Source organism: Tribolium castaneum, chromosome 7 (genome assembly GCF_031307605.1).
Source record: "Tribolium castaneum strain GA2 chromosome 7, icTriCast1.1, whole genome shotgun sequence".
Classification (NCBI taxonomy): Eukaryota; Metazoa; Arthropoda; class Insecta; order Coleoptera; family Tenebrionidae; genus Tribolium; species Tribolium castaneum.
In genome coordinates this window covers 7,725,068-7,749,699 of record NC_087400.1, presented here as the reverse complement: position 1 = coordinate 7,749,699, position 24,632 = coordinate 7,725,068, and the positions used below count along the sequence as shown (strand labels likewise).

Below are 24,632 nucleotides of genomic sequence, written 5' to 3'. Positions count from 1 at the left end.
AATTGAAGTTTGTTATTTAATATCACGTCTAGTGTTTTTTTGAGAAAATTTTACTGCAAAAGCGATGAGATTTTCTACAGAGATTAAGAGTTTTTGAACAATAAAACTTTAAGAAAGATTATGTTTGGAAAAAACAATTGGAAAATCTGGAAAAAATTGCTCATCTTTGAAATGATATTTAAGCTAAAGAATGCAACTCATCATAATAAATAAACAGAACGGTTTCAAGATTGTTGAGACGTCACTTGTATGAGCGCATAAAAGCTTGCTCATGTGGTACCATACAATAGATACATTAATAAAAACAGAATAAATTAAAAAATCTCCTTGATTTTCAACTAAACTAAATTTTTTCTCCTTAATTTTCCCCCCTCAGACGTTTTCGCTGTTGTGAGTGTGGACCGCACGAATCAATACCGCCTTTCGGTTTTTTCTGACGAAGCGGTTCCTCTGTTTGGGCCAAGCCTGCCCTGTCCGCCAGTTTTTAAGGACCCACAGCTTTTCCGCGATTTTCTCTTGGTCAAGCTAATCAACGGGGAAAAAGCGACCTTCGAAACGCCCACGTTTGCCAGGAAGCGGGAACGGACGTTGGATATGCTCATCAAGGATTTATATTCAGAGCATATGACTGATGCGAGAATGGTAAGTGAGTTTTTTGAGGCTGTATAGCCGGGTTGGTGTCGATTTATTGAAGCAATGTGTTCAAAAATGGTGGATGCGCCGGGCGAAAATGTTTTTTCTTGAAATAATAATAATAATATTTATTTTAAAATAATTCTATTTGTTAACAATTGCTTAAATTAGATTTAACATTTTTTATTTGGTCGATAAATTTCTTCTTTTAGCCTTTCATCAGAATATATCCAAACCTACATAAGTTTCCAATTATTATTATTTTTATTTTCAACGACCAAACTATTGCCTTTAGCACAAAATTATTTTTAAATTATTAAAGTTTCAGTTAAAATACAAATTTTGCGTAATTTTTGTTACGCTCTAGTAGCACACTTATATAACCTACATCTCGGTTCTTCTTCAAATATTTTTCTAATATAACCGCCAGGTCCTAAATGTGACATAGCAGTTATATAACTGTCACATAACCTTTGCTGTATACGCTAGACATAACCATGGCTAGATTACTCGCATATTCTCTGAATCTAGCTTGGGCCATATTGCTTAAGAAACATAACGGTTATCATTCCGTAATATAACCATGGTTAATACGCAAAATATAAACATGGTTAGATAACCGTTATATAAGATGAGTCTAACATAACCAACTGTTTGATTTGTGTATTGCGATTATATAAGGTTATATAACCAAAAGATAACTCAGTAAAAGTGTGCTACTAGGGCGATATCTTTAGATATAAATAAAATATAGAATTCTGAACAAAAATTGATTTGCCTCATGACTTTTCTGAGCATATAAACGGCCTTAAATGCTCAAAAAATCAAATACATAACTTTTGGACATTCAAATAGTTGAAGAAATAAAACAATTTAAAAAAAAAATTCGACACTTTGAAAACTTTTAAAAATCACTAAAAAGATTCTACTAACAACAATTCATTAAGGATTTATATTCAGAGCATATGACCGATGCGATAATAGTAAGTGAGTTTTTTCTGGCTGTATATGGGGGTTAGTGCCGATTTATTGAAGCAATGTGTTCAAAAATGGTGGATGCGCCGGGCGAAAATATTTTTCCTTGAAATAATAATAATATTTATTTTAAAATAATTCTATTCGTTAACAATTGTTTAAATTAGATTTAACATTTTTTATTTGGTCGATAAATCTCTTCTTATAGCCTTTCATCAGAATATTTCCAAGCCGACTTAAGTTGCCAATTATTATTATTTTTATTTTCAACGACCAAACTATTGCCTATAGCACAAAAATATTTTTAAATTATTAGAGATTGAGTTTAAATACAAATTTAGCAAATTTAGCGTAATTTTTGTTACGCCCTAGTAGCAAACTTATATAACCTACATCTCCTACATAAACTTCAAATATTTTTCTAATATAACCGCCATCTCCAAAATGTGACATAGCAGTTATATAACTGTCACATAACCTTTGCTGTATACGCTAGACATAACCATGGCTAGATAACTGGCATATTTCCTGGATCTAGCTTGAGCTACATTGCTTAAGAAACATAACGGTTATCTAACCGTAATATAACATAACCATGGTTAATACTCTAAACATAAACATGATTAAATAACCGTTAAATAAACTGAGTCAAACATAATCAACGGTTAGATTTGTATGTTGCGGTTATATAACCAAAAGATAACTCAGTCAAACTGTGCTACTAGGGCAATATCTTTAGTATAAATAAAATATAAGATTTTGAAAAAAAAATGATTTGCTTTATGACTTTTCTGAGCATGTAAACGACCTTAAATGCCCAAAAAAATTAAATATATACTTTTGTACATTCAAATAGTTGAAGAAATAATACAATTTTGTAAAAAAAAAAATTTCGACACTTTGGAAACTTTAAAAAATCACTAAAAAGATTCTACTAACAACAATTCGTTTCAATTTCACTTAATCACACCAAATAATAACCTCAAATCACTCCGTTAAAGTTTTATTACGCGATCACATGATTTCGATAGAGTTATTAAAGAGTGTTAGGTGTTTAAAACTCAGACTTGGCATTTTTTCAAAATACTTTTTATAAAGGCCAAAATATTGTCTGCAGCAAAAATTTTTTTCTAGTTTCTTAAAGCTCGTGTCGAAATACACAAATAATATAATTTGCACTCCAATTACTTCAAAAACAAAAAAATAGAAATTGTTTAAGAAAAAAAAATACGACTTAATACATTTTGAGATATTTTAGTTTCTAAAAAATTTCTAGATAACACAAGTATGTAAAATTTTGCTCACACGTTGCCAAAGATACAATAAAAGTTTTCAGAAACTTTTATTTAAATATTTAAAATTTTTGGGCTTAAACGAGGTGTTAAGTCGTAAAATTTGTTCTAGTCCAAATTGAGACACTCTAACAGCCTTGTGAACGCTTGTATCCGTAAAAAATTGTAAAAATTGGGCTCAACATTTCTTATTTAATCCATAATTCTGCTCTTAGTTTCATCATGATATTTCCAACCTACATTTTTTTAAAAGTACTTAAAGCCCTAACGACAAAACAATCATTTATAGCTCAAATTTGGTTGCAGAAGATCAAAACATTGGTAAAAATACCTATATGCTATATTTTTTCTTATATTATCTCTAAATGTAAACAAAATATCGGATTCTGAAAAAAGACTGATCCATCTTATCATTTTTCTAAGCACGAATAAAAGCTCGTTTCCTAAATTTATTATCAGATTATGAAAAAGGACATAAAAAAATAAATAAATAAACAGACAATTTTGAAGCTTCTAGTTTCTGATTAAGTAGGACTCGAAACTTCTGTGTACTTTGTAAATATATCTAGATATCGCAGATATCGCTATCCATTACATTTGTTTACACTTTCCATTTTTTATGTTGACAATATTAAAACTTGTTCGCTTAACACAGCATTCTCTCTTGCTTTACTAAACACTAATAAAACAAATCTACAAATTTAATTTCCCCAACTTAAACCGAATTCAAACCAAGAAATTGGTTTAAGTTTGCTACCAATTGCTTAGCTTCACGCTTTCACCCCTAAATCAATTATTTAAGCTCAGGTAAAGTAGTTCCAAGTGGCTGCGCTTATCCACAAGTTTTTTTTGGGGCAATTTTATAAATCAAACGAAAACAACTAATTTATTCCATCAACTTAATGGTTTATTTTGTTATGTGGCATGTTTTTGGGCAAAGTAAGGAAATTATATATCTATACCCCGGCAGTTTAATCATGGATTATGTGTTCGTCACAAACAGGAGTGATTACATGAGGACGATAACAGGACACATGCAGTTATCCAATTTAACAAGCAATAGCAATTTGAAATCGTAATCCTCTATTGAGAGTTGAAAAATAATGATTTGGTAGGAAATTGTGTTGTTTTTGCACGCTTAAGTCATTTTTAATTAAAATTATGTTTTACTCGTGTTTGCAATTAGGGAGAAAAGGATTTCACAACCCGGCGCATCCACCATTTCTGACTTCTTTCTAGCGAATAATTGAAATTTATACCTAAATAGTTAGCCGTAATAAAGTATCTAATTTCTGCGTTTTCAATATTCGGGGAAAGACGTTTCTCCAGTTTCTAAAGCACTCATTGGGATGCATTAATAAAAAATGTTTTTATTGTCCTGGAAAACATCAATTCATCCTGCTGTTCTCTCAACTGAATAAAATAATACAAGACGAGAAGTCGTAATTCTTCCACATCATTCATCCAAGACACTTATAAAATTTCATTTGAATTACAAATTGCCAACATACAAGAAGCCTTTCCTCGCTTCCATTTCGCAAAGCCGCTCCTGTTTTCCCGGATTTGTTCTAAAATCTCCGTTTTTAATAACTTTAATTATTGACAATGAAACTTGGGACCTCGTTTCGGAAATTAATCAAGCATGCTTGTCGCCCACACGCCTTCTAATCGATAAGTTAAGCAAAGTAAATACTAATTAAAGTTTTGTTTGCAAATCATTTAGACGATGCTGAATCGGAGGGCATTTTCTGACGTTTTGGCCGAGACGCCGCGACATTCGCGTCTCAAGGAGGACTCCAGACAGATCGAGTTCGTCCGGATAGGTCAGGCCCTTAAACTGGAGGCTATAGTGCGTGGAGACGCTCCCACAAGTCTGGCATCTGCTGGGAGCTCGGGAACGGTGTTCAAAAGGTCGCCGTGGGAGGCCAGTTGCTTCTATCCCGTCTTTCCACCTCATCCCATCGTCTGCGCCGACTCATGGGGCGACAATAGGCTCGTTATCGGCACTGAAGAGGGAATTTTCGTCGTTGAAGGTCAGGAAGCCTTTCACTTCGCACACAAAAAACTTACACTCACGAGCTTTTACACGAAATTTTTATGTTCTTGTTGAAATTTGTAATGACAATATAAAATTAAATGCAAACAAAATATATTTTCACCGAGGTTCTTAATTCCAGATAATTATTGACGATTACAGAATGACAAAAAAATGCAAAAACATTGTAAAAACAACTACAAATAGTTGTTGCTCTTTCTAATTGCAATGGAAACACGTCGTTAATTTTTAATAATTTTTAATATGACCTAACCTAAACTACTGGCAATTGTCTGTACTTCTAATGACAATATAGCAATTTTTATACACGCAAGTATTTAAAGTACATTATTTTCTAAAAGACAGAGAATTTAGACAGCTTTTTAATGCTTTAGACATTTTCAATTTCCCGGTTATTCATATGACAATTATTGACAAATATGCAAGATTCTGTATATTTTCTGAATAAAATTTAAAAAAGCGATTAAGATTTAACTGTCGACTTTATTGTCAATGTTTCTTATCACAAGAGATTTACTAAATAAAACGCTATTTGGCACTTCTAACGACAATATAACGTACGTATATTATAACTATTGACAATACTTTAGTAGAAAGCAATTGCGAAATATGACTATATTTTAAATGTTATGACATTAGTATTTAGGTTTTTACGTCTTATAACATCAGTAAAAGGATTTTTATATTATAATATTATTTGTAGAAATGTAAACAGTTATCAGTACTTCTGATGACAATAAACATAAACCAAATAGATGACATCAAGTTTTTTAATTCTTGCAGATTATAAAATTACAAAATACAGGAATCACATAGTAATTGTGTTTCTAATTAATTTTATTTACAAGGGAAAAATGTCATTAATTTTTAATAAATTTTAATATTTAAATGTCAATAATATTTCTGACGTAAACTACTGACAATTTTCTGTACTTCTTATCACAATATAGCAATTCTGATACATGAGTATTTAAAGTACATTATTTTCTAAAAGACAGAGATGTTAGACAGCTTTCTAATGCTTTAGACATTTTCAGTTTGGCGGTATTTCTAATGACAATTATTGACAAAAAAGCAAGATTCTGTATATCTTCTGATTAAAATGTAAAAAAGTGATTAAGATTTAATTGTCGACTCTGTTGTCAAAGTTTCTTATCACAAAAGTTCTACTAAATAAAACGCTATTTGGCGCTTCTAACGACAATATAACGTACGTATCTTATAACTACTGACAATATTTCAGTAAAGAACAGTTGTGAAATATGACTATATTTTAAATGTCATGACATTAGTATTTAAGTTTATACGTCTTTTAACATCAGTAAAACGATTTTTATATTATGTTAATATTCGTAGAAATGTAGACAGTTATCGGTACTTCTGACAATAAACATAGACCAAATAGATGAAACCAAGTTTTTTAGTTCTTGCAGATTATAAAATTATAAAATTTAGAAAACACATAGTAATTGTGTTTCTAATTAATTCTATTTACAATGGAAATACGTCATTAATTTTTATTAAATTTTAATATTTAAAGGTCAATAATACAGGGTGATTCAGATAAAATAAAGAGCCTGACGAGCTGGCGGTACTTCTGATGACAATAAAGACAAACCAAATAAATGACACCAAGTTTTTTACAAAACTCAGGAAACACATAGTAATTGTCAAGGTACTAGATGCTGTCATGAACAGAGGTACTGCCATAACATAATTTTAACAATGGCAGCGGCTTTTTAACCTTGAAAATATGGCAAAAAAATTGACATGTTTTGAAAGATTTATTGTCAGTGTCATAAGTTGTCACAATTTAGTGACACAAAAATTAATCTAAAATATCCTTTTATGACAATATAGTCGATTTGACGAAGCAAATTTTCAAGGTCGAAAAGCCGCTGTCATTGTCAAAATCATATTATAGCAGTACTTCTGTCCATGACAGCATCCAGTACCTTAGTAATTGTGTTTCTAATTAATTCTATTTGCAATGGAAATACGTCGTTAAGTTTCAATAATTTTTAATATTTACATGTTAATAATATTTCTGACCTAAACTATTGACAATTGTCAGTACTTCTAATGACAATATCGCAATTTTGATACATGAGTATTGTAACTACATTATTTTCTAAAAGACAGAAAAGTTAGACAGCTTTCTAATTCTTTAGACATTTTCAGTTTGTCGGTATTTCTAATGACAATTATTGACAAATAAGCAAGATTCTGTATATTTTCTGACTAAAAGATAAAAAATGTGATTAAGATTTAACTGTCGATTTTGTTGTCAATGTTTCTTATCACAAGAGTTCTACTAAATAAAATGCAGTAAAACGATTTTTATATGTTATTATTCGTAGAAATGTAGACAGTTATCGGTACTTCCAATAACAATAAACATAAACCAAATAAATGACAGCAAGTTTTTAGTTCTTGTAGATCATAAAATTACAATATTCAGAAAACAAATAGTAATTAAAATTGTGTTTCTAATTAATTCTATTTACAATGGAAATACGTCGTTAATTTTTAATATTTAAATGTCAATAATATTTCTGACCTAAACTACTGTACTTCTTGTGACAATATAGTGATGTTGATACATGAGTATTTAAAGTACATTATTTTCTAAAAAACAAAGAAGTTAGACATTTTAGCTTTAGACATTTTCAGTTTGTTAGTTTTTCTAATGACAATTATTGACAAATAAGCAAGATTCTGCTAATTAATTAATTAATCGTAGAAATGTAAACAGTTATTCGTATTTCTGATGACAATAAACATAAATCAAGTAGGTGACACTAGTTTTTTAGTTCTTGCAGATTATAAAATTGACAACAGTTGTTAATTTTTTTTAAAGCAAAGTCACTTAATAACTAACAATTTCGTCCTTCTAATGACAATATTACAATAAATATTGACAATAATGATGGTTTCTGAAGGTAATAATTGCCTAACATTTTTGAGCTGTTAATTTTAAAAGAATGAAAAATTAGTAAAAATGGTGGATGCGCCGGGACAGCTAAAAATCTTAATAAACAATCTATTGTTTATTACCAATAAATTGAAAGAATAAAATTATAAAATAAGATAATATAAAAGTTAAGTTTCCGTTTAATATTAAACTTTCATGTATTTTATTACAAAACCGTCCACCGGTTGTCAATACTTCAACTGCTAAAACAATATCGGCAAAACGACGAAACTCCTACATTCGGCGAAATAATCCAGCACATTGCAAAAGTTTGAAATTGCAGCTTTTGAAGTTTTATTAACTTTTAGTGGGTATATTTGCTGTGACGTTTAACACCTGCAAATAAAATAAGTTTTTGTACTAATAGATTTTCGGCATGAGCAGACAATCGTCTCACCATCAGCAAAGAAATACAATCATTGCATACACATCTCATCAAGATATGCAAAAAAGAGTTAAAAAAGCTTTTTGTAGAATTGATGATGCCACATTAAAAGCGGTAAATTTTTAAAAAGAATTGACCAATGTATTACTTTATTGTTTAAGAAAACCGTCATTTTAAACAGTTTTGTAACTGCAAGTAGGTAATATGTTATCGCTGTTATACCTCAATTTTTTTATTTGCTTATTTCTTCATTGTAAATTTCTGTCATTTTTATTTAATAATTTCTTTTCAAAATTTTATTAAAATTTATGTCTTGATGAGATTTCTTGGTATGCATTTTACGCGAAATATTCATTTTTACAATAAAATCAAAACGTGACGTACTATAAATGCCATTTTGACATTAGTATGTCAAAATGTATTGTTTTTCATAGCACGCTACACTAGTATCCAAAAGATTTTGTGTGAATTTCAGAAAAACCGAATTATTTCCTTAGCTATCAACTTTTGGAAAAAAATTTAAGAGATAAAAAAGATGTAAAATGAGATTCTGAATAATAATTAGTAATAAAATACAGGGGGTGCTATTTAAAAAAATAAAGTTTTAGTGCTTCAAAATTTACCAAAATGAATGTGTCACAGCAAGGTGATGCTACAAAGCAAATGTATGGTCTTATTACCAAAAGATACCTCAGAGATTTGTTTACCTACGAACAAAGCCCCAACTTGATATCCCAAAAACCAAGGGCACTGCGATTTTTTAATAATGTGCTCGCAGACGCACTAAATTGTAGAAAAAATTAAATAATTTCTAAACGGTTAAAGTAAATTGCAAAAACTAAACTGATTTATAGAGCCTAAAAAAATGCAAATTTAAATACGTACAAATATACAGGGAGTGCCATTTAAAAAAACTATGTTAAAGGCTCCACTATAAAACTGAAACACTCTGTATAGGGCAAAATAATTTTGGAACGTACACTTTAACTTCCCATTTGCAGTGTTATTTAATTTATTTCGATATTTATGACCACATCAGTAGTTTATTATTAGGTACATAAATAGTTTGATTTTCTATAGATGGGAGCTCGCACCGGCAGGTCTTCGACCGCTCCCTCCAGGTGAAGCAACTCAACGTGGTGGAGCCCCACGGCATCCTCCTCCTGCGTGGGGGCCATTCGAACAAAGAGGGCAAAATCTACGTTTTTCGCCTGTCCCAAATCGAGACTTTAAGCGAGCCCAAATGCCGTCTGGACATCAAGGACCATCGACTGGAACGCACCAGAGGGGTCCACCTTTACGCCATTTCCAGGCCTGGTAAATCTATTAAAAATTATTCATCGGATGATGACAGATCGATCGATTGCAGGAGGAGCGAGATTAAGGATGTGTGTAGCCATCGGGCGAAAATTATTAATGTTTCAGTGGAAACATTCAGCGGCTTGGACGGCCTGGTGTCCTTCGAGTGACACTGATACGGTGGAAGGATTCACGTTTCTGTGGGTAAGTATCGATTTTTTTTCACAATTTGATTTATTGTTTACGTGTGTACACAATGCTAATTAATGTTTTAATGCATTCGTGACAATACAATCGCCATTTAGGGCATGTGTGTGGCCGCAATAATTGAGTTAAGCAAATGGCTTTCAGGAACAGAGCTTTGAATCAATTTGTGCACGAACAAAGGTTTATTTCACTGCATCGCGATTTTAACTCACTTTTACGAAGTGTAGAAGACATTTTTTTAATCAATAATTACATGGAGAACTTTTTTGAAGCATAAAGCATAAAGCGGCACAAGAAAACCATTGACACTTCTCAAAAAAAATAATGTATAATAATAATAATAATAATAATAATAATAATAATAATAATAATAATAATAATAATAATAATAATAATAATAATAATAATAATAATAATAATAATAATAATAATAATAATAATAATAATAATATTTTACTCCTAAATATTGACAGTAATGATGGTTTCTTAAGGCAATAATTGCCTAACATTTGTGAGCTGTTATTTTTAAAAGAATTAAAAATTAGTAAAAATGGTGGATGCGCCGGGATAGCTAAAAATCTTAATAGACAATGTGTCGTTTTTTGCCAATAAATTGAAAAAATAAAATTAAAAAATAAGATAATAAAATAAAATAAAATAGTAAATAAAAACTCTACATGCTCTTTAAAAGAGTAGAAACAATTTTTTACCAAAAATTTTTTAAAGATTAATTTGAATAATAGTTAGGTACTGGAAAGATAGTTAAAAACTCTACACTTTTCTAACACGAGTTAATTAAGTTTTTACAACTACTGTAGTTTTTCCCGATTCATCAAATTATTAATTAGCCAACTTGCAAACTTGGAACAAACTTGCACAATGGCTTAATAAAATTTCCTTAGTTGCTTGTCTGTGTCAAGTGTGAATTAAAATATTCAATTTTTTATGTTTTTACGTTTATTTAAATTTTGTAGAAGCGTTCTAATCAAAAATGTATATTCATTTTAATAACAAGGGAAATACACAAGATGAGACTGTTAAAAGCATAGTTTTACACAGAAAATAGCGTTTGTTATTAAACACTTTTAGTTTATGCATGTAATTTTTTTTCGGAATTTATTTACTTTCTTTCATGATGATTATATTTTATCTAAACATTTCTTGTCAATTTACCTATTGTTTTGAGCAAAAAAATGTTGATATCCTCACAAAATAATTCATTAAATAAACAAAATATAAAAATTTTAACAAACAACATTCCGGTGCTAGAAACAATTTGTTTACTGATCCCTTGAGCATCGTCTGTTTTAAGATGGCACTGACAGTAGTAAAATTTCGATGATTTTATTTAATATATTATTTTTCAATTTTTTTTAAACGCTGATTCTTATAATTTTAAATTCTTGAGATTCAGCAGGAAATACAACTGTATAATAATAATAAAGTAGCATAAATTTACAATAACTCTAAATATTACTCACACTAGCGTTGCATGACAAAAATAATTAAACAATAAAAAACAAACAAAACGCTTCAGAACGCCAGAAAAAGAGAATACAATTGAGTTTTTACCGAAAATTTGTAAAATTTTATCGCTTTTTACCGTTTTTACCGTACAATGCACATTTTTGTTGTAAAGAATTTTTTCTTACACTATTTTATTGTGCGATAACCAAATTTGTTGTTAGGTACTTACTTTTCTTCTGATTTAAAATTGTCCTCAGTTTTTTCTTTTAATATTCCAATTTTTATACTGTTATCTGGTAGTTGCTAAAATTAAAATTTATTGACGTATTGATGATATTGAATCACCTTGTAATTTTAATATGAAAGTTTCAATGATAACTTTGATTAAGTAAAATAATTTAAAACAGAACGATTTTTAAAAACATTTAAATATAATTTCTTCAAATAATTAAATATTCCTTCTTAATTTGTAACTTTCTATTGTTGGTTCGTACTTTTTTGTCGTTAGTATTTTCATGATGAAAAGATTTTTCTAGTTGTTGAGTATACCATTTTTTTAATATTTCAATTTTTTTAGTATATTACATTTTCTGGACATAGTTAAATCAGTTTTTTTACGTATTGATCTTGTAAGAGTTATCCAATATTTTTTAATATGAATGTTTTAATGGTTTTTGGTGTGGATGTGCTGTAGTTATTTTTTTATAAATTAGATTTTAATTAAGTGAAAATAATTTAAAACACAACGGCTTTTAATAACAACGAACCGAAATTTATTCTAATATTGATTTTTAGTTTTTGAAAAAGTTTCCTTTTATGTTTTATTAACTTTGAAACTTCATTTCATTAAAAAACTACAATTTATAATTAAATCTTCAAAAGTTGAATTTTTTCAGTAAATATTAATCTTTACACTCATATCTAATTTCGAATTAATCTTAATTAATTATTCCACAGAAATTTAATTTTATTTTAAACTGATACATTTTGTCTAAATGTTTTTTCAAAAGATATAATATCGGCTAATCAAAAAAATATTTTTATACAGGGTGTCCTGCTGCCAAACTGCATCCACCTCCAACTTTTTTTTCAAATGTAATGATATGTCGTGTGACACCTCATGTGAATAAAAATATTAAAGCTCTCTCTAGAATAAAATTTGTAACTTGGTTATAAGCGACTTTTGTAAAAAATCCTGAAACAGGTCGCTTTTTAATTTTTTTGCACATCATTTGGTGCGTGTAGTTTTTGTTTATCTGTTTTCAAAAATGCACAGCCACCTCTAACTTTTTTTTTCAAATGTAACGGTATGTCAAGTGACACCTCATGTGAAAAAGCACTTTGCAAGGAATACAACGCACTCTTTGTTTTCTGAATATTTTCAAGGCCTACGCGATAAAAGAATGAAAACCAATTTTTATAAAGTGAAATTAGGCAAATCACACTAGAAATGTTGTAAAATGTTAGAAATTTGTGCTACTATCGTTATTTTATTTTCCAGTACAGGAACGGTGCCAATTTTAAACAACTGTGGCATTAAAAAATGTTCAACTTATAAAATTGGTATTAATTTTTTTATCACGTAGGCTTTGAAAAAATGCAAAAAACAAATAGTGAGTTGTAATGCTTTCAAAAAAAGCTTTCATACGAGGTGTCACTTGGTATATCATTACATTTGAAAAAAAAGTTAGAGGTGGCTGTGCATTTCTGACAACAGATAAACAAAAACCATATGCAGCAAATAGTAGGCAAGAAAAAATAAAAATTGACCTATTTTGAAAATTTTTATCAAAATCGCCTTAATCAAAGTTATGAATTTTATTCTAGTTAAAAAATCTACGCTGTATTTTTGATATTTGTTATTATTACTACATATGTGTAAATGGGTTATTTGGGCAAGTTTTGTCAATTATTGAATTCATAAGTTTTAGCAAAGTTTTATTCGGGTTTTATTCTGTACGTCACCAAAAATTATGTTTATTGTAAAATTTAAATTAGAAATAAATAAAGTGGCTATTTGACAAATTTATTTTTAATTTGCTAAAACGACAATATTTGTTCAAATTAAAAAAAAGTGCTAACACTGAAGGAATTCCATTAGAATGTAAAACGGTTTTGTTAATTATACCCTCACGCGACTCATCCCTTAACCCAAATTCTCAACCCTTCCCTCAATTACCATTAAAATCCTCCCCCGAAACAAGCTATAATCCAATTTCTTTACGGCAACTTGTTCGTGTCCATTGAATAGAACACCATTCAATTTTGCCTCGTCCTTGTTATTTTTAGAAGCACAACAATAGCTAGACGCCAAGTTTCATATCTCTCCAAGAGTAATTTTTGAATATCGCTTTCCAGGAACTCAATTTGAACGAAACCCCAACAATGATGACAATACTGGATAGTGGTTGGAGCCCGAATTCGCCTTCCCCGAGCGACGTATTGGTCTGTGTCGGCTACAAAAATCACTGGGACATAGTGAACGGCAGGTCGGGCTACGCACAGCACTTGCACACGGTGGAAAGCACAAAAGCCCATTTGGTGACCGCGCTCGATTTGTACGAAGACCAGGAAATACAGCTGCTGTTGTGCTATAACCGTAAGTTATGCCAAATCGATACTAAAAAGACGACTAAGTTTTTCCGCGTAGACACTTGCCACTTCCAGAAAATAAACGAAGAGAATTCGTCCTCGACAGAGTTCGATTTTCACTGGAATTCAGTGCCTACGGATATTGGTGAGAGTTGGCAAAATGTGGAATTTTGCGCGTAAATGCGATCTTATTTCAGTTTGTGCTTTTCCCTATGTGATCGCATTCACTTCCAACTCCATGGAGATACGACTCATTGTGAATGGAAACCTTGTGCATACGATGTCAATGCCCAAGCTGCAACTGGTGGCGTCGAAAAACGACATTTTCTTTGCAACCACAGCGCCGGAGTTTTTTCCCAATAGGCAGGACCGGCTTGTGGTCGAAAGGCAGCAGGAGATGCAAAAGATTTCGCCTCCGTCGAGTCCCAATGGTAATTAAAAACTAACTTGTTTCAAAGTTTGCTTCAAACGTTGATTTCAAAGAAAGAAAAGTCCCGTGGTCCAAGCTTTTGTTTTCAAAGTTTAATTTGAAACTTTACTTTACTGTTTTCAAAAATATAACAAAATATATAAAATATTGTCTAAAGATCTGTCTATACAGTGTGGATCACATCTCGTGATTTTCCATTTTGAAAATTTTTAAGTATAGCCATAGATTCACTTTTTCATTTTTTTAAATGCTTTTATTTAACTTGCTTTGTTGTCTGTCTGTCTGTTTCATATTTTCCAAGTCACATTTCAATGGATTCCTGTTGTCCGAATGAACTGAAATTTTGCATACTTACGAAATCTGCGTGACAATGCAATTTTATATAGATAATTACCTCCTAAATGAGGTTTTGAAGTTTTAGGTTGTTTACAAATGGGTTTTCGATGTGTACATACCGTAACTTATACCAACATTAACGGTATGTTAGTCATTGGGAAATATATTAATACCTAATCATTTTAATTACGTTTTGTTACAAATAAATGTCGCTATTTTTTTAAATTCAATTATTCTTGCACGATAGAGTATATACACAGAACAGAGGTTAGGATGTTCTTTAATGCTCGCAGCTGTTTTCTATCACCACTAAATAAGTTTGCACAAATCAGCAAAATAATGGTGTTACAATAAGACGTTTAGAATAAGTGAAGATTAAAAAAAGCAATAAATAAAAAAATTAAAAAAATATTTTTTAGAAAAAAGTTTTTATCTAAAAGATGCACTAAAAAGTAAACAATTATGTTTTTTTTATCAGAGGAGAAATTTTTGCGTACAAATTAGGATTTTAAAATTTATAAAAACTTTGGGAACAGTCATAAGTCATTACAAAACGTCATTACAGAATTACTTTTTTAAATTAAGCACTGTTTCTCAAAGCTTTTATAGATTTTAAAATCCTAATTTGTAAGCAAAAATATTCTCATCTGATAAAAAAACATTAATTTTTACTTTTTAGTGCATCTTCTAAATAAAAGATTTTTTTCTAAATAGCTTATTTTATTAGTACTTGCGTTAGAGAATTTAAAATAATAATTACAAAGATATTAACATTAAAAATAAGACATAAACAATCAAGGTTTTTTATGTGTTTTTATCAATAACTTTTTAACTTTATCATTTTATTTCTTATTTTTTTATTGTTATAATTTGTTTTTTTATTTTTTTATGTTTACTATAAAGATAAAAGGATATACCATCAAAAACAGGAAACATAAATGTCGGTCGCCATTTAAAATAATTAAAAATGACGTCCTTACTTAAAAAACCAATGCCGCCAAAAATAAAACAAAAAATACAACGATAAAATCGTTCTGTGCGAGGATTTTTTTGAAATATATGATCCATTACAAAAATATGAATTTTTGAAACTCACTCTCTATTAATTTAAGAATTAGTTCTATCATGATTATTTTATGCGATGTATCTAAAATTTTTATTTTAGTTTATGTTTAATTAAATTGAAATATTATTGCTATTGCTATTACCTTGTATTTGAGTACCATTTTATTAAGTCTCAGACGCAAAATCTATTTTAATTATAATAAATATTTAAAAACTATGTTTTTTCTAAGTTTTATTCTGAAAAATAATTCACATAGAGTGCCTTGGTAAAAATTAAAATTTAAGAATTTTTAAACGATTTTTGACTAAATCACTTTATCTGATGGATTTCAAATTTATTAAGTTAGAAGACAAAATCAATTGTGATTAAAATACGAAGCTGAAAAAGCAATTTTTTTACGTTTAATTTCTTAGAATTTCTAAAAGAAGACTGTTTTAAGCCAAAATATATAATTTTATTCACTCTCTGTTTTTCGTAATTTCAATAATAATAATAATTTCAAACGGAACTTTTTTGTAATCATTTAAATTTAAGAATTTTTAAACAAATGTTCTGGGCATAGTATTTTCGTCTGATAGATCTTATAATTTTTTATTTCAGATTTTGTTTATACTGAATTTTTATTGTTTTTTTAATAGGTATAAAAATATTACGATCTATTATCATCCTGTATATCAGTAGTTTCTTAAGCCTTAACAAGCAAAATTTATTAAGAATTAAGTACAAAAATAGACAAGCAGTTTTTGAAAGTTTAAGTTGCAAAAATTTCATAAGAAAAGTCTTCAAGGCAGAAAAATATAATTTCACTGCTTAAAACTAAAAGACAAAAGAAAGTTTTTTTCAAAGTGAAAATTAAAAAAATTCACAGCTTTTGCCAAGAAATTTTTATTGTGTCACTCTATATATCTTATTTTTTCTTCGCTGAATCTAGGGAATGTCTTGAAAATAAAATACAAACTGAACCAAAAGTAACGCACACAATTTATATTTTTGCTATTACACATTTTTATATCAAAATGTCATTTTACAATATTGGCTGAAAAAACATTCCACTCGAGCCACTCTCTATTTCCTTTTTTATATCTAGTTTCAGACACTACTCCACTTTAATTAAACTGAAATTTGACCGCTTTTTGTCAAAGTTCTGCCACACAGCAAACGTGGAATTGCATTCGCGAACTTCAAACCAAACTTTTATTAATTTCTTAAAGTCGGAAAAATCGCATAAAAACCGACACGGTTTTTTGTGACATCGCAATTAAAACTTCAAGGATTTGAATTAAAAAGCGACGAGAAAAATCCACGCGATCACAACAAATCAATATTTCAATAAATTGCGAAAAGTTATTAACGGTCTCGTGGGGCGAATTTTTTAATCACTTGAGTGGATAAGAGCCATTATGTTCTAGTGTTCCCTTCACTTCTCGTCATAATTCTCCTCACTCTTTTTTCTTTGCAGCGTCTCCGGAAGTGCGTCCGTTGCGGATCTACCGGATTCCTATTCATGCTTTGAGCCGGAGCGCGAATCCGGAGCCGGGTTGCCACGTCTCGACCGAATCTCCACCGACCTGGAAATCGGCTGATGCGAAATTAGCGGTTCCGGAGCAGCCACGCGTGTCCAGGAGTGCGACGAGTTCGCCGATTCCGGCGAAGGCGAAATTAGCCTCAATCAAATGATTACATTTCTCACAACTGTAAGAATTTTCCGGAGGTGGTCGCGAACGCCGCTTTCGGCCCACCCTGTATATAACCGGGCCCTCAAACGGTTCTGAATTGTCTCCTCTGCTTCAGATCACTCTGTATATCCATATCAGCGTACTAAATGTTTTAACCAATTGTATCTCGTCGTGTGCGTGCTGAGTTCGGAAAAACGGGTTTTATAAAGGGATCTTTCAGAACTTGACTCTATGACTCTGTCCTTGTCACTCCTTCTAAATGGGCGTTTGCGACCATCTCTCTCTTCGTTACATATGCCTTTCTTCATTGTGTTGTGTCCAGTTTGCACGGTTTTCACCTGGTTGCCAACTGGATTTATTCTGTGATACCACTGTACGTATTCTTTAAGTATTTTCAAGTCAGTGTGTGGAATAATAAATAAATCAATATTGAAGTTGTTTCATTTTTTGTTGTTTGAGGAAATAAATGATTTTCGGAAAATGGGGGTGTTTGTATCAATCGACTTGGCGGAGCATTTTACATGTTTTATCAATTTTTGAGACTCTTCTAGAGAAAATTACGTACTTGTTGCCTTTCAAACCAACTAGAGAATTTGATTTTTTTTATATTTCGCGAAATTTATCAGACAGTAACTCAAGAATTATTAACCGAACCCTATTAAGTTTATTATTATCTATTATACAGCATGGTTCAAAAAGATGTAGCCAAACGTTAGGATGTTATAGAGGTCTCTAAAATTTTCTATGTACACCCCTGGTCGGAAATGAGCCGTTTTGTGTGTGGAGCCGTCTTTGTCCAAAAATTAAAACCTGCCTATTTTACATAAAAGACGTTAATATTTAATTAATTAGCCTTAAAAATAAGATAAAAAAAGATAAAAACAAGAGTGGTTTAAACCGGCATTCTCTAATTTCTTTACATAAATTTACTCGTCGAATTATGGAATTATGCACCCCTTGTAGACTTTACCACAACCACAGTTGTAAATTTAATATTTTTATCTTATTTTTAAGGCAAATTAATTAACAACAACAAAAACAAGTTGGCATTACATTTTTGGACAAAGATGGCTAAAGAAGCAAAACGGCTTATTTCCGACTAGAAGTTTATTTGCAAAATTTTTCTGTCTCAATGAGTTCTATGACATTCTAAAGTTTGGCAATTTTTTTTGAACCAGCTTGTATATAATTTATTATACCGGGTGTTTTGTATTTATTGTTACAAATTTAACCAGGTGATAGAACATTCAATTTTACGACAAAAATTTCCTGTAGACATGCATCGAAAAATACTTCTTATGGGAGCTACACCCCCTGAAAGGGGTGCTTCTTCTAGTGTTATTTCAGAAACTATTCTACATAATATTACAAAATTTGGTACTGAAATATCATAGTCCTGCGGTTTGTAGTTTTCCAGAAAATTCCTAACAAAAGCAAATAAAGATAAAATTTATATGAGATGATAATTTGAAAACTATTACAAGTTTTGCGGTTTTCGCGATACCAATCGATTTCCCGGATCGTTTTACATAGGTTTATGTCAAAATAGTTCCACTTTTTCGAATAGTTTTGTCGTAAGTGGCAAAATAAGAAAATTGAAAAAAAAAACAAAATGTTCGTTTGTAAATATGACTAAAAATATATTGAAACCTATCCTATTTCATACATTTTTATGTGATTTTACGATGTAATAAAACATTTTTCCTAGATTTTTTGGTTTCGCGGTAATCGGCGTTTGAAAAATAAAAAAAGTGAAAATTATGACACATTTTTGCGTTTTTTTCGAAAATTATAAAGTCTTAGAACCGGTTTATAAAAGCGTCATTAATTTAATTCGCAATTAAATGCGTGATTAACTGATCACGTGACGAAATTGAACAAATGTGATTGGTCCATTCGCATTGTTAACTTTTAACAACCCTTAGTGCAGGTTTACAGAACATTTTAATTGCAATTAAATTTTAATCGCGATTAACTTGACATTTGTCAATGCTTTTAAATGGCAACTTAATTCAAATTAGTTTAATTTCACATTCTGCAAACCGGCCCTTAGGGCAAAATGCCACCTTTGGGCCAGTTTATAGAAAGCATCATCAAATTTTAATTTGTTGTTAAAAGTTAAGAACATAACAACGCCAATAAACCAATCAAGTTGGTTCAATTTGGTCACGTGATCAGTTAATCAATTAAAGTTAATTGCGCTGTTAAAAGCTAACAACGCGAATAGACTAATCACATTGATTCAATTTGGTCACGTGATCAGTTAATCAATTAAAGTTAAAGCGCTGTTAAAAGTTACCAACGCGAATAGACCAATCAAATTGGTCAATAGACCAATTGGCTCAATTTGGTCACGTGATCAGTTAATCACGTATTTAATTTCGAATTAAATTAATGACGCTTTTATACTAGATATTTTTGAGAATTTTTTAAGAAAAAAATTGCAAAGTTGAATTTTACTGAGTATTCTACATAAAAAATGGTTGATTTTGGATGATAATTATAAGGTAAGTGTTCAAAACTCGGTTCCAAAGAGTCCACTATCTCAAAAGATAGTGTCACAAAGATCGCATTTTGCTTAACATGTGATAAAAACCTACATTTTGCACATTCTTGCGACCTAAAATTGCTCAAACTTTAAACAATGAAAGAAAAATTCACTTGACAAAATAGCCTTTGATAAAGTAAAACTACGTTAATATTAACAAATTTTGTATTTATTTTTATTTTTGCAGAGAAAGTGGTCAATGTTTGTATCACACGGTTGATGTATTTATCTTTCTTATCAGTACGAAAATAAATTTCTTAAAACTTTTAGCAACTATCAGTAAACATTGTGTAATTTCAGGCCAACCAGACAATTACCAAACAATTCTTTGAATTTAGTTGAATTCAATCAATAATTAACAAAGAAGGGAGTCGAAGCTGCAATAATAAGGTTTCCAGGTTTCCAACTTGCAACTCGATATCTGAACTAAATTTCAACTTGAACTAACAATGCACCAACAAGACTTAGAGAAATTGTATTCACCGAGTCAGTGGACTCGAAGGTTTTCTTCCGCTGACGAAGTCATCCAGCATCATTTAAAATTTATAGAAAAAGGTAAATCAATGTAATAAATAATCACTAAACTTCCATATTAATTCTAGCTAGTGCTGAAACACGTGATAAAGTCCCATCGCAACTTGATGTCCCATATGGGAGCACCCAACGCCAAAAAATCGACATTTTTGGGACGGATTTGGACGACGGTACCCTTCATAATTACTTTAACCATTTTTTAAAATTAATTTTCCAAATTAGGGGCCCCAATTTTTGTTTTTGTGCACGGAGGCTACTGGCAAATGAAGGCCATCTCCAAGTCCAGTTATCACTTTCTGGCCCGGAACTTTTACAAAAACGGTATCAAGAGCATTTTTATTGGCTATGACCTTTGCCCCGACGTCCCCTTATCACAAATAGTGGCCCAAACCCAATCAGCTGTTGACAAATGCCTCGAATATGCGAAAGAAACACGCTCAAAGTAACAACAACCTCGACCAGTTTTAATAATTAATATTTTCCATTAAATGAACTTTTCCAGAGGCTTGTATTTGATGGGGCACTCGGCGGGGGCCCATCTCGTGGCCTCAAGCCTCCACTCTGTGCCCCCACAAGACCGCAAGCTGGTCAAGGGGGCCATTCTCGCGTCGGGAGTCTTCGATTTGAGGCCACTTGTCTCAACTGAAGTTAACCAACCGTTGAAACTTGACGAAAAACTGGCCACAGAATTGAGTCCTTTAAAACAAGATTTTGCGAAAGAATTTGGCGAAACGTCGTTTCTTGTGATTGTGGGGGAATACGAGAGTCCAGCATTTGTGAAACAATCGGAACTATTTAGCGAAAAGTTGCTCAATTTGGGCCTCAAATCGCAGTTTTGGGTGGTCCCAAAAGTGGACCATTTCGACATAATTGAGTCGTTTTTTGAGGATAGTTTTACAATTTTTAGCAAAATTGTTGATCTGATTCAATAAAACCGCGTAAATCCCCCCAAAGTCGGCCTACTTTCACTCCAAAACCTCCAACATGACGGATGTTGAAAAGTTATTTTTACCCAACCAGTGGTCTAAAAGATTTGCACCTGATGTGATAGTTGACAAACATCTAGAATTTGCAGCTAAAGGTACCAATTAATTGACTAACTAATCGAATTTATTAGCATTATAATTGTCCAGGGAGTGAGACAGCAAGACAGAAAGTACCGTCCCAACTCAACGTCAAATATGGAAATTTGGAAAAAGAAAAAATCGATATTTTCGGAACCGATTTACCCAATGGTATGAATTTAACTAAGCCAGGCCCCAAATAACAAGTTTTTAGAAGCCCCAATTGTGGGTTTCGTCCATGGGGGCTATTGGCAGAAAGAGTACTTGAACCGTTCCACTTACCACTTCCTGGCCCCCATTTTGCACAAAAATGGCATCAAATCAATGTTTGTGGGCTACGAGTTGTGCCCCAAAGTCACTCTGGACCAAATTATCACTGAAATAACACTCGCTACTAAACAGTGTCTCAAATATGCGCACGAAAATGGCTCCAAGTACGATTGCAACAAGTTTCCTTGAGTTTATACATTTTGGGTGTTTTAGGGGCTTTTACTTGGCGGGATATTCAGCTGGGGCCCATCTTGTAGCCGCGTTGTATACAAACTTGGCCCCAATAAGTCTCTCAAACGAGGAGCGGAACATGATCAAATCAGTTTTTCTCATTGCTGGAATTTACGATTTGAGGGAACTACCCAAAACTTGTGTTAATGAACCCTTGAAACTGAGCCAAAGTGAAGCTGAGAAGTTGAGCCCCTTGTTGCAAAATGTAGTGAAAGGAGTAACAACTAAGTTTCATGTGATTTCGGCCAGAAATGATAGTCCTGAGTTTCAAAAACAGGCCAAAATGTTTGATGAGAAACTGCGAAATGGCGGCGTGGTCACAAAATGGACGAATGTCGAAGATGTGGACCATTTTGATGTGGTTGAAAGGCTGGTGGATGAGAATTTTGAGGTCACCAAGTTGATTTTGGTGCAAATACACAATCCCGATGAATAGGCGTAAAAACGTATATTGGGTTGCATAACCATTTTTTTAAATTTATTATACAGGCTGTTAGGAAATGGCTTAGCAATATTTCGTATGTGAATTTGCCATGATTAGACGAGTTAGAAACCCTTATATCACCCTTATATAATTTTTCAAAATTGTGGCTACCATGTTCAGTTCCCACATGTGTGGAAGGTTCGAATCCCGGTCCTGGCAAAAAAATTTGTATTTTTTTTGTAAAATTTAGTAACACAACACAAATTGAAATAAACAAATAACGTAGTCGACCAATAAGTTAATTTACTTAGGCTGTTTAGTCAATAATATTAAAATTGACGCTAATTTTTATAATTCTAGCTTAGCGGTTCTCAAAATTTGTGACTTTAATTTCAGAACGATTTTTTGGAAAAACTATACATTTTTGATTGACATAAATTTTGCTAAATCGATTTGTTTTGCCATTTTCTATCTGCCTTTAAATTTTTGCTAAACCATTCCCTAACACGCTGTATTAAAATTGTTTCAATTTTTCGCTCGATAAAAAAAAACACAATTTGTTTCAAAATAGTTTATGATTTTTATTTCCATTCATAAAAAAACAGTCATAGTTGGTTGCATAACCGCAACTTATCTAAACTAATAAATACTTGTAAATGTTATTATTTTTTAAGGACAAGACAGTTTCGTAATAATCACAAAACTTATTAGAAAAATACAAAGTACAAAATATTTTATTTCAAGCTTTTGATTTCCCTACACAATTCTGCGAGCTCTTTTAACATTTCATAATTTCCATTTCTCTTTTTTTCAACATTTTCCAAATTTTCTCTCTTAAAACTGACAATAGTGTTCAAACTCTTCATAAACTGAAACAACCAATAAAACATTATCCTAAAACCCACAATAAATTACCTTAAGGAGCCGCTCGGAATTTTTACAGCACGATTCAATTACTTCCGAGGCATCTTCTGGAAAATTAATTTCATTCGGTTCCTTGTGGTTTACCAACAAACGTTGAACATTGCTCTTAAATTCGAGAAAATTGTCTTCGAGTTGTTGAGTCGAATCTTCCAGTTGCTGCTTCAAATTCGAATCAATTGAAAGGCTTTGATTTTGGTTTCGTGAGTTGAGAATTGCCTTTAGATCAGCGATTTCCTTGCGATATTCTTGAATTTTGGCGGCACGTTGACTGAGAGTTAGGGTTTGTTTTGATCCGTAAGTTGGGAACAAATTCGAATCAAAGTTCATCAAATCATCGTAGTTGTTGACATCGGAAGTTATGGTTTCGGGAACAGTTTCTAAAGCTTTAAACATTTTGCTCATGATGAAAAACTGAAAATCGAGTATATTGGATTGATAAGGGTGTACTTTAAATCAATACTTGTTTGCTGAGGTCACACTCGCCGTTCATGAATTGAAGGCTTTCCTTAGCATCATCACAAAATCCGTGACAGTAGATTATTTCTGCTAATTTTTCTTTATCTGCGTTCGCACAAATCTCAGCAAAACGAACATTGATTTGTTGCAGAATCCACGACACGAGAAACGATCTGTTGGGGGTGGAGAAAATGTCACAAATTTTGCACTCCTCCATTTCGTGTATTTGGGGATAATTGCGCTCTTTCAAGCACTCAATTATGAATGATAAATTTTCCTCCATCTCCACAATTCAAATTCCCCGCGCCGGTTGTGCAAAGCGCCACCTGTAACAACAACGCCATCTCTTTTTAGCCAATGGGAAAAGTGCGATAGAAATAAACGAAAAGAAAGAAAGCTTCTAGATCTAGAGCGTTGAGTCGATGGTAAAATGGCGTCTGTGATTTCAGCCTTTTAACTCAAAATTGTTAGCTTTTCAGTGCTTTTCCAAAGTAGGGAAAATGAGGAAAACGTAGTGCTCTGTTTGGAAAAACTCTGACTAGTGTTTGTGCAACGTAGGTAGGTCATTTATGTGGGAAAACCGACCGGATAAGAGGGATAGTCTTAGGTCATTGCATTGTAATTTCTCCGATCTGTTACTAACTGTATGAATTAGCGTTTTTTCCAAATTTTACGTAGTTTTTTAGCGTATTTTTCACTTACCTGGGTTTTCTGATGTTAATTAAGGGAAACACTACCGGTTCGATGCTCACGCGTAACCTTCAAGTGCGGGTAAAAGGCGGTTTAAATGACG

General features: G+C 31.5%; 5 protein-coding genes across 11 annotated transcripts in view; 4 read left to right on the top strand and 1 right to left on the bottom strand.

The window, feature by feature from the left end:
- The window catches only part of LOC656074 (GTPase-activating Rap/Ran-GAP domain-like protein 3), a 75,846-nt gene extending 58,024 nt beyond the window's left edge, over positions 1 to 17,822 (top strand). For all 4 annotated transcript variants that reach the window (XM_015984100.2, XM_015984101.2, XM_015984099.2 and 1 more), the window contains 8 exons: positions 377 to 642; positions 4,624 to 4,933; positions 9,396 to 9,632; positions 9,685 to 9,818; positions 13,647 to 13,887; positions 13,939 to 14,025; positions 14,078 to 14,311; positions 17,172 to 17,822. In XM_015984100.2, the coding sequence (XP_015839586.1) occupies positions 377 to 642; positions 4,624 to 4,933; positions 9,396 to 9,632; positions 9,685 to 9,818; positions 13,647 to 13,887; positions 13,939 to 14,025; positions 14,078 to 14,311; positions 17,172 to 17,389 (1,727 nt within the window). In that variant the 3' untranslated portion in view covers positions 17,390 to 17,822. The remainder of the gene's footprint in view (positions 1 to 376; positions 643 to 4,623; positions 4,934 to 9,395; positions 9,633 to 9,684; positions 9,819 to 13,646; positions 13,888 to 13,938; positions 14,026 to 14,077; positions 14,312 to 17,171) is intronic.
- Positions 17,823 to 20,205: 2,383 nt separating this feature from the next.
- Positions 20,206 to 21,423, top strand: LOC655994 (kynurenine formamidase). The gene is made up of 4 exons (XM_015984129.2): positions 20,206 to 20,491; positions 20,539 to 20,640; positions 20,693 to 20,912; positions 20,973 to 21,423. The coding sequence occupies exons 1-4, from the start codon at positions 20,386 to 20,388 to the stop codon at positions 21,400 to 21,402; spliced, it is 858 nt and encodes a 285-aa protein (XP_015839615.1). The 5' UTR covers positions 20,206 to 20,385; the 3' UTR covers positions 21,403 to 21,423.
- Positions 21,417 to 24,397, top strand: LOC655915 (kynurenine formamidase). Its single transcript, XM_962472.4, has 4 exons — positions 21,417 to 21,551; positions 21,604 to 21,705; positions 21,749 to 21,968; positions 22,018 to 24,397. The coding sequence occupies exons 1-4, from the start codon at positions 21,455 to 21,457 to the stop codon at positions 22,469 to 22,471; spliced, it is 873 nt and encodes a 290-aa protein (XP_967565.1). The 5' UTR covers positions 21,417 to 21,454; the 3' UTR covers positions 22,472 to 24,397.
- On the bottom strand, positions 23,107 to 24,122 carry LOC103314458 (hypothetical protein). Its single transcript, XM_008200582.3, has 3 exons — positions 23,844 to 24,122; positions 23,375 to 23,794; positions 23,107 to 23,328 (listed from the first exon to the last, which is right to left on the bottom strand). The coding sequence occupies exons 1-3, from the start codon at positions 24,120 to 24,122 to the stop codon at positions 23,194 to 23,196; spliced, it is 834 nt and encodes a 277-aa protein (XP_008198804.1). The 3' UTR covers positions 23,107 to 23,193.
- Positions 24,155 to 24,632, top strand: part of brm (brahma) — a 17,721-nt gene continuing 17,243 nt past the window's right edge. For 3 of the 4 annotated variants that reach the window (XM_008200587.3, XM_008200586.3, XM_008200584.3), the window contains exon 1: positions 24,252 to 24,397. The gene's annotated coding sequence lies outside the window, so the exon portion shown is untranslated. Of the gene's footprint in view, positions 24,398 to 24,632 lie in introns of all 4 variants that reach the window. The other variant, XM_008200585.3, reaches the window with a different exon arrangement.